Genomic DNA, 9,054 nt, shown 5'->3' with positions numbered 1-9,054 from the left:
AAGGCGGGGGGGGGGGGGGGGCGCTTTTTTTGCTGCTTGGGGCAGCAAAAAAGCTAGAGCCGGCCCTGGAGAGCACTGCTGAGGTGGGTGGGGAGGAAAGGTGTTCTCCGTAGTTGTTCTTGACTTCAGATCACAGGTTCCCCTTGAGTCTGCCAGAGCCTGTATTTGTTCACTTTCTATATGTGCTGCAAACTCCATATTTTCCCCCAGGTTTTTGGAGAAGGTGCAGGTGGAGGACTATAGTGATTTAGGTTAGAATTCTCATTGTGTCCCTGGTCCGCAATCGGATCTGCTAACATGCAGATTTGCACCCATGTGGATCCCTGTTGACTTCAGCAGGACACCCTCTGGGGCTAGATGTTCAAATTAATGGATCTCAATGCAGGATTGTGGCTTATATTTGCTGATGGATAATTTTTTATCCTTTACATTATATTGCTTCAATGTAATGTGCACCTAGAACATAGGATGGACACATACAGAGATTTTCATACTTCTAAACAAAGTGCAAAAAAGAGGCACAAGCATGATTTCCCCGACTGCAGTTCACCTTGAACAGATCAAAAGTGATGTTGCACTACATCTGTCCTCTTTCTATCTAATAAAGGTTTATAAAGCTTAGGCTGCTTCCTAGATTATTAAAACAAAAACCAAAACCACATCAAAAAACCTCAACATGTAGTGTTAACAATAAAACAGACGAAATCTCATTAGCTATGAAAGATGGATATAATTAATTATATCCTCATATCCAATAAAATACTTTTCTTAACAAAACTGAGAAGAAATGAAATGGAAGTAAGAGCTGCTGCTGAAAAATAAAATACAGTTGTGCAGATAAAGTACAATTCTAGTGTTGTCGTGGGTGCAATCCCACCAGTTGTAAATACCGAAATTAGAATTGAAATGTCGTGGGTCAGCTCTTCAGCTGGTGTGAATTAACCTCTCTTCATTGAAGTGGAAGGAGCTGTACTGATTTATAGCTGTTGAGAATCTGGCCCATAAAGTTTCTTGGTGTCATTGCTTATCCCATCTGGATACGGCTAAAATAACATCAGCCAGTATGTGATTCTCACATGTTAACTGTCCTGCAGTAGGAAGTGAAATTATTTTTAGAGAGCTGAATGGGCCAAAAATGTCACCTTTTTGGGCTAAGATACTACCTTAGCCTTGCTACTACAATTTTACACCATGGTAAGGGTTTTTTCTAATTGGATTACCGAAAAACAGAAGGACCAAGGAAAAACACTCTCCAGAAAACATAATTTTCCATTACTTGCATTGAGCTGATTCATTATGAAAATAGGAAAAGATTCAATGAAAACCATTCTAGGAAGTCACAAACCATACAGGGCATAAGGTTAGCCACAACTGTGGGTGTAACACTATTTCCCCACTTTTTCCTTTTAGCAGGCAGACGCATCTTCGCTTCCTTCCACTGTTCCAGACTGTCTGCGGGCTGATGTTAGAATCCCTGCTACTCAAAGCCAAAACTGCTCCGACTACCAGCTAGACCTGAATATCACCCACGGGTTCCTGTATCCGCCCAGTCAGTAGGATTCTTTTTATAGCTAGTGTTTTAGAAAATCTTAATCAGCTGGATGTGGGTTTGTGTTTAAAGCATATCTACAACACCAAAGCAACCTGCTTGGTAACGTGTGCTGTGCAAAAAAAATAAAAATAAAAAAATAGAGGTTTCCAGTGGCTGTGCATTGACCAAAAGCAGCAGAATTGCTATTATAAAGTCAATATATTTTGCAGCAGCCACCTACAGAGCGACTCTAATCCTACCCAAATATTTTCAGTTCAGAAGATTTAGGTTTACTTTAAAAATGGAAGACATGCTGGCTGTGATGAAAACTGACCAGAGTGACATAAAGAGACCAGAGTGCAGTCAAGAATCTGGCCCATGTGGTGTCACTCCATGTAAATTCTGATTTTTTTTATGTTAGTTTGGATGTATTGGAAGGGTTAGTTTCGCAGCAGTCAAACAGTTGTTGTCAGCCCATAGCCCCGTTTTACACATCACAAAGGTACCACACAGTTTGGTACATCTGAGCAATCTTTTCTTGGGGACCTGCTTCCCAGTGGGAAAAAAATGTATTCTAGAATAGTTCATTGAAATATAAATATATCAAGTCAATGCATATATTTTTAAAAATATATAGGTTGCTAAAATCTGAATAGGCTTGAGGCAGTAAACTAAATCCTGGGGAATAGATGTGGCATACTTTGTGCTAATGGTTCCTCCCTGCCATTCCTCACAGATTACATTTTTCTCCGAAATTTGGAGGAGGGAGACCTTTTATTGGGGTGTAAGGGATATTTTTGTTGTCTATCCCAGGGTAATATTTTTCAGTATTACAGAACAAGCCCCAATCCTGTTCAAACATCTGTGTGTTTGTATATATAATTATGTATTACACCTCTACACCGATATAACACTGTCCCCGGGAGCCAAAAAATCTTACTGCGTTATAGGTGAAACCGCATTATATCGAACTTGCTTTGATCCGCCAGAGTGTGCACCCCTCCCTCCGAATTTGTGTTATATTGGGTCGCTGTTATATCGGGGTAGAGGTGTATTTATGTATGTATATTTATATAGTTCACAAATTTAATGTGAGATTTTAATTACCTGCAATAATTTGCCTCTGTCTGCAGGGATACATAAACTGCACATTGAGAAACATCTTCCTATATCAGATGAAAGAGAAAGGAAGAGAAACATCTTCCTATATCAGATCAGTCATTAATGCATGTTTCATTCTTTTTTTATAGATTTTAATGCAACTGGTCCAGAACAATATGATGCCTTACTTACCAGCAATATGGTCCCCATGTATGAAGAATTCAAAAGTAGGTTCTCAAAAGGTTCTACTGAACATTTTCCTGCAGTTTATTAAATGATAATTGACTAAATAAAATTAAGAAAAAAATAAAATATTTTAAAAATTCTTTTCTTAACTGATCATATTCAGTTTATCAGATCTAGTACAACTGCACTAAAAAGTTTTTTTTTTTTAATAGCCATAGCCATAGAATACCACTGTATTCATTTCCTTTACTCTTTTCTCTGGACAATCCTACTTAAAACTGCCTCTTGCTAATTGGAATATATTAGTGTTTGAATTCCTTACTACTAGACTTTGGGGAGATTCTTTGCCCCTCACTACTCTCTTTGAACCACTCAGGTGGTGCTGAGGAAGTAGATACTGCCTGCAAAGCTGTTGCTGGTATGGGGAAATCTCCAGTAGGTGTATAGATGGAGTAGCTGGCTCCTCTTTTATCTTCTCTTGACCCCATGCAAGAGAAGTAGACAGGCTGGAATTAGTAACCAGCTCTATGACACTGCCCCTGCTTCACCACGCAGTATCTCAGCGAACCAGAAAATCTGGACCTTTATTTGGAAAATGCATATCAGGCAGATGTGCTTGTGTACAACTATAATGAACCCTGTTATTCCCATCCATCTATCCTTGCTTCCAGTTATTAGTAACCATGAGCTATAACTTGTCTACAGATGCATGTTTTGTCTAATAGTCCAGTGCTGGTTTTCTAAGACAAAGGAGAAATATACAAAATGCTACAGCAAGTAATAGAAAAAAGAGAGAAAATAAAAATGACTGGACTGCTTTTCACAGTTCATTCATATCCCATTCGCTCATACCACATAAAACAAAGAAACCCAGAACAGCAAAGTGACCTGAATCCTGAAGGGAAAATAAATAACTAGAGACAGAACACCCTGTCACAAGAAATATAAAACTCACTGGCCAGTTACTGCAGACTATAGATTACAGGTATATCAGTAAGAAGTAAATAGAAAAGAGTGTATTTTTAGCCACACTGTCTATAACTGTGCACCTATTATCACTAGTTTACATTGTAAAGATAAATGTCTAATTAAATTACACAGGTAAAATAAGTTAAATGGCCTACTGGTATTTGAAATGTGTTCAGTTGACTCAGACTAGTTCCTGTGAACAAATATCCACATCCCAAAAATCACCATCTCAGCTAGCACCAGTTGGCACCTTTGTCAGTAGTCTCAGCAGAGATGCCAAGAACTGATAGGCATTGAAAATGAACTGTCCTCTCAGTTCAAGAGTTGTTCTTTACAAATTCAGGTTGAGCCATATCGCTGGACTGTGTGGAGAAGCTTGCAATGACATAGCCTTTATCACACACTTCCATAGGTGACCTTGGTTGTATCAATACAACAGTTTCCCTCAAAATTTGCTTAAAAAGTGAAATATTCAAAAAAATTATAAAATATAGAAGAAGTTGTGGCAGTTTAGCCTGGAAAATGTGCTATATTTTCATTCTTTGCCTATGGCAAAAAGTGAAAAAAATAATCACAAGCTCGTTAATGTAATAGATGTAGAACATTTTGGAACTGGTATTAATTATGTTCAACTATCATTTTAATGACAGAGATATGGAACTATTTCCATAATGTGCTGCTTCTAAAGTATGCTGGAGAGAGGAATGGACTGAATGTGATCAGTGGACCAGTGTTTGATTACAATTATGATGGTCATTTTGATGCTCTTCATGAAATTACACAGTAAGTACAAAAAGGTAACTGAGAGAAGGGTCAAACTCTGGCTTATTTCACATATATTTGCTGTTACGTTTTCCATATTTCAACCATATTTCATACCATTCCAGCCATATTCTTTCAGGCTGAATGACTTGTGTTATAAGTTAAGAGAAACAAGAAAGATCAAAAGTAAAATATCCATGAGAGGAGCACAGAGTGTATCCTCTCCATATAATGCTTATTCACAAAATGGCAGAATCCTTGGGAACTTAAAATTGCAATACAGAGAAAATAGTCATAACAATTACATACCTACAGACAGACACTACATACACCTATCAGATAAACAGTGTACTAACCATATGCTGTTGCAGGTGCATGTGATGTAAGATGGCAACTCTGATCTGGTTCCCATGGAAATGTAGGGGAAGCCCACTTTTTGGGGGAGGCCTCTGCAACATTGGAACATAAAAATGGCCATATTGGGTCAGACCAACCACCCATCAAGCTCAGTATCCTGTCTCGGACAATGCCCAATGTGAGATGCTTCAGAGAGAATGAACAGAACTGGGAAATTATGAGTCATCCATCCCCTATGCTCCAGCCCCAGCTTCCGGCAATTGGATGTTTAGGACATCCAGAGCATGGGGTTGCATCCCTCACCTTCTTGGCTAATAGCTTGTGGAACTGATGTCATTGGAGATGCTGTATTCAAGGCTAGACTTAATACCACATCTATCAAGGATGTTTTGGGAATAGTGAAATCAGTTCTGCCGTAATGCAGGAGGGTGGACTAGATGACAGGCTGGAGATTCCTTCTAACTAATATGCTGTAATGCCCAGACAACCACATAACACTGTCTACAATTTTTCACAAACATGTTTCATTCTGCACATTTAGTCATACTATGTATAAAGTGCCAGTCAGTGGGAAGTGAGGGTGTACAGCACATCCAGGAGTCACTCAGCACCTCAAAGGCTAAGGCCCGACACAGGGATGACTGTCATACTGGAGTGGGGAAACTTTTATTTGTGAATCCTAAACTGATTTAGCTTTCTACAGCAGGTTACCAGGTGTCATTTTCTTCATGGCACTGTCAACCCTCCCTGCCACTCTAATTTTCTCTTTAATTTTTGCAATTTAAACTTAATTATATTTTAAATTGTTAACAGAATGAAATGCAAATATGGGGCTCGATCCTGCAAGGTGCAGTGCATTTTGGTCTTGATCCAGCGAAGCACTTAAGCACATGCTTAACTTTAAGCATGTGAGTAGTCCGTTTGATGTCAGTGGGACAATCACATGCTTAAAATGCTTTTAGAGCTACTTACCTTGCTGGAGTAGTGCTTTATACAGATATTCAGTCAAACTAGAGATATATTTATATAAAAGGCTGTTTTCAAGTTTTTTTTTTTTAAAGGTGAAATTCTGCATTGATGTGTATGTATACAAATACAATCCCATTGATTTCAGTGCTTGTACAGTATATTATCTTTTATGCCGGGGTGGACAAACTACAGCCCGGGGGGCTGAATCCAGCCCTTTAGTCATTTTAATCCAGCCCTTGAGCACCCACCAGGGAGTGGGGCCCAGGGATTGCCCCGCTCTGGCGCTCCATCCAGGGAGTGGGGTTTGGGGCTTACCCCGCTCCATGCGTGACATGGCGCCGCGTGACTCCCCTCTGGCTCCTACGCGTAGGGGCAGCCAGGGGGCTCTGAATGCTGCCCCAGCCCCAAGCGCCACCCTCACAGCTCCCATTGGCCAGGAACCGTGACCAATGGGAGCTGCAGGGGCGACATCTGCGAATGGGGCAACGCACAGAGCCTCCTGGCCGCGTTGCCGCATAGGAGCCAGAGCGGAGACATGCTGCTGCTGCTGCTGAGGCTACTTCCGGGAGCTGCTTGAGGTAAGAGCCACCAGGAGCCTGCACCCCAACCCCCTCCCGCACCCCCAACCCCTCATCCCTAACCCCACCCCAGAGCCCTCACCGCCAGCCGAGCCTTCACCCCCACACATCACAACCTCTTACCCCAGCCCGGAGCCCCCTCCCACACCCTGAACTCCTCATTTCTGGCCCCACTCCACAGCCAGCACCCCCAGCCGGAGCTCTCACCCCCTCCCACAGCCCAATCTCCAATTTCATTAGCATTCCTGGCCCACCATACGATTTCCAGACCCAGATGTGGCCCTTGGGCCAAAAAGTTTGCTCACTCCTGTTTTATGCCGTTGATGATCAAACTTACCCCTTAATTAACGTTCTTTTATAGACACATAAACAACACACAAATCCCTGTCCCGACCCACTACTTTGTGGTGCTGACCAGCTGTAAGAACCAGTCCAGTACACCACTGAACTGTGCGGGCTCCTTGGATGTTTTGTCTTTTATCATTCCTCATCAACCTGACAACAGTGAAAGCTGTGCTGTAAGTATGATTTTGTGCATGTCTCTGCACACTGTGTGTGCATGAGCTGTGATTCCTACAGAATTGTTTTTGGTGGAAGTCTTTAGATTCCAGTGTATTTAACTCAGTCATTCTTGATTTAAACAAAAAACAGTCAAGAGTGAAGGATGGAACTAGTGGCAGCTTGTGAGGGGCTTGTTCGTGTTGTCAGGTGAGTGGTAGCAGCTGTAAATTGCAAAGATTGTTGGGCGGGTGAGACGCTGGGGCAGCAGGGTGTGGAGCAGGTGAGGCAGACTGAAGAGAGTGAGACAGCTAAGTAGAGAAGCAGCTAGCCAGCCATGCAGGAAGAAAAGAAGGATCCTGTGGGTCTGATGGACTCAGAGCAGTTATTATTCAGCAGTTGGCAGTGGGGAGTATGTAGCAGGGCTGGGAAGAGCTACAGATTAGAGGTGACAAAGATCAGCTCTCTCTATTTGCAGGGTGGGATCACTGCACCTTTTTGAAGAATAAAACTTGTTCTTAGACCATTTTAATGGTGTAATAGCATTAGCAGGGTTACTCCCTTCAGCACAGCTATGGAAAATATTACTCCTTATTTGTCTTTGGCTGATATCAGATAGTGTACTTTTACATCAATGCTTCTTCTGAGATTGAAATTAATAACCAATAGCCTTGATGTTTAGTGATACACTTACAGTACATAGTAAAAAGGAGATGATAATGGAAAAATAAGTTACCATCCTTTTATGAAAAAAATCTATAGTAATAGTACAAACATTATAGTGTTTTGGACCATTACTCTTTATACTTTAGTTTACTTTGATTTTTTTGGGCAGTACTTAATGTAGACAGTAGATAAGACTATACTGATTTGTAAGTGCAAGTGGAAATGTGATTCCATTATATTTTGTAGTTAAAGGGCCATTGAAACGTCAAGAACCATTTATCAGCAGCATTTTGCTTCTTTGTCAGTTCTGTTTGCTTACAATTCTCTCCCAAAATACAGGTCATTCCTCAAAAGATGGCTCTAGTACTGGAGTTATACTATACAGTCTATTCTCACACTCCACTATTCAGCCAAAATAATCAATTAAGTGGAGTGTAACTCATTGGAAACAGCAATATCTGTTCAGTAGAGTAAATTGATCTCAGGAATGAGAGAAAACATCCACTTGATCCAATTCAAACCAGGCATCCAAATGCCAGACTACAGAGATTTCCAGGACGAGCGTGGAAAGAGCTTTTTCAAGTGAAGGCCCTTATGCCATACAAGGCTATTCTGTTGTTTGGTAACATGTGAAGGAATAACCAGTGTTTGAACTTTGCTCATTTTGCTTTGGCAGGATGGGCAACCAGAGTCCCAGTGGGTTGAAGAAAGAGTTCAGGCTCATGCAGCACGTATTCGAGATGTGGAGCTTGTAACTGGGCTTGACTTTTACCAGGACAGAAATCAGCCTCTCTCTGAAATTTTACAGCTAAAGACGTTTTTGCCAACATTTGAGACTATCATTAACTGAGCATGTGTCAGTAACGTGGACAAATAAATCCAAGTAAATCAATGTTTCCTGCAAAGAAAAACCTACTACAGCTCTTCAATTGATCAAGAAAACAAACTTGTAATACAAGAAACATAATTTTATATGCTTTTTCTCAAATTTTCAGTCTTTTGTCGTTATTTAGTATGGGATTGAAATGGATAGTTTTAAATTGTTGACTGCCAGGTAATTTTATCTTAAAAATTACTAAAAATATTTAGTCTACAGAAACAAAAACTGGTAGGCCAGCTCCTACTAGTGGGTTTTTTTACTGCCAACTCAGGGATGTGGTTCTCACTATTTAGTCACAGTGGTTCTTTTATATACCTTACGGGACACCATGATCAAGACGAAGCAAAATAATCATAGTTATTAACCAGGGCTACGGTTTTTTATTAAAGAAAGGAAAAGAAAATATTAAACAAACCATCAACTGTTTACCTCCATTACAATTTCTTCTGTATGTCTCTCAGAGGAGAGCTTTTAATGGTGATTACCCCCCAGAGAGTGAACCACCTCTGGAGGGCACTTTTCTCTTAGTATACTTTGGTCTTAACTTACCATTTCCT

General features: G+C 40.6%; 1 protein-coding gene across 2 annotated transcripts in view; it reads left to right on the top strand.

The window, feature by feature from the left end:
* The window catches only part of ENPP3 (ectonucleotide pyrophosphatase/phosphodiesterase 3), a 73,975-nt gene extending 65,370 nt beyond the window's left edge, over nt 1–8,605 (top strand). Inside the window, exons 21-25 of one of the 2 annotated variants that reach the window (XM_034765645.1) lie at nt 1,414–1,549; nt 2,782–2,859; nt 4,438–4,570; nt 6,815–6,971; nt 8,294–8,605. In XM_034765645.1, coding sequence (XP_034621536.1) covers nt 1,414–1,549; nt 2,782–2,859; nt 4,438–4,570; nt 6,815–6,971; nt 8,294–8,467 — 678 coding nt within the window. In that variant the 3' untranslated portion in view covers nt 8,468–8,605. Of the gene's footprint in view, nt 1–1,410; nt 1,550–2,781; nt 2,860–4,437; nt 4,571–6,814; nt 6,972–8,293 lie in introns of both variants that reach the window. The other variant, XM_034765644.1, reaches the window with a different exon arrangement.
* Nucleotides 8,606–9,054: the final 449 nt, after the last annotated feature.

This window comes from Trachemys scripta, chromosome 3 (genome assembly GCF_013100865.1).
Source record: "Trachemys scripta elegans isolate TJP31775 chromosome 3, CAS_Tse_1.0, whole genome shotgun sequence".
In the NCBI taxonomy this organism is placed as follows: Eukaryota; Metazoa; Chordata; order Testudines; family Emydidae; genus Trachemys; species Trachemys scripta.
This window is presented reverse-complemented; position numbering and strand designations above follow the sequence as displayed.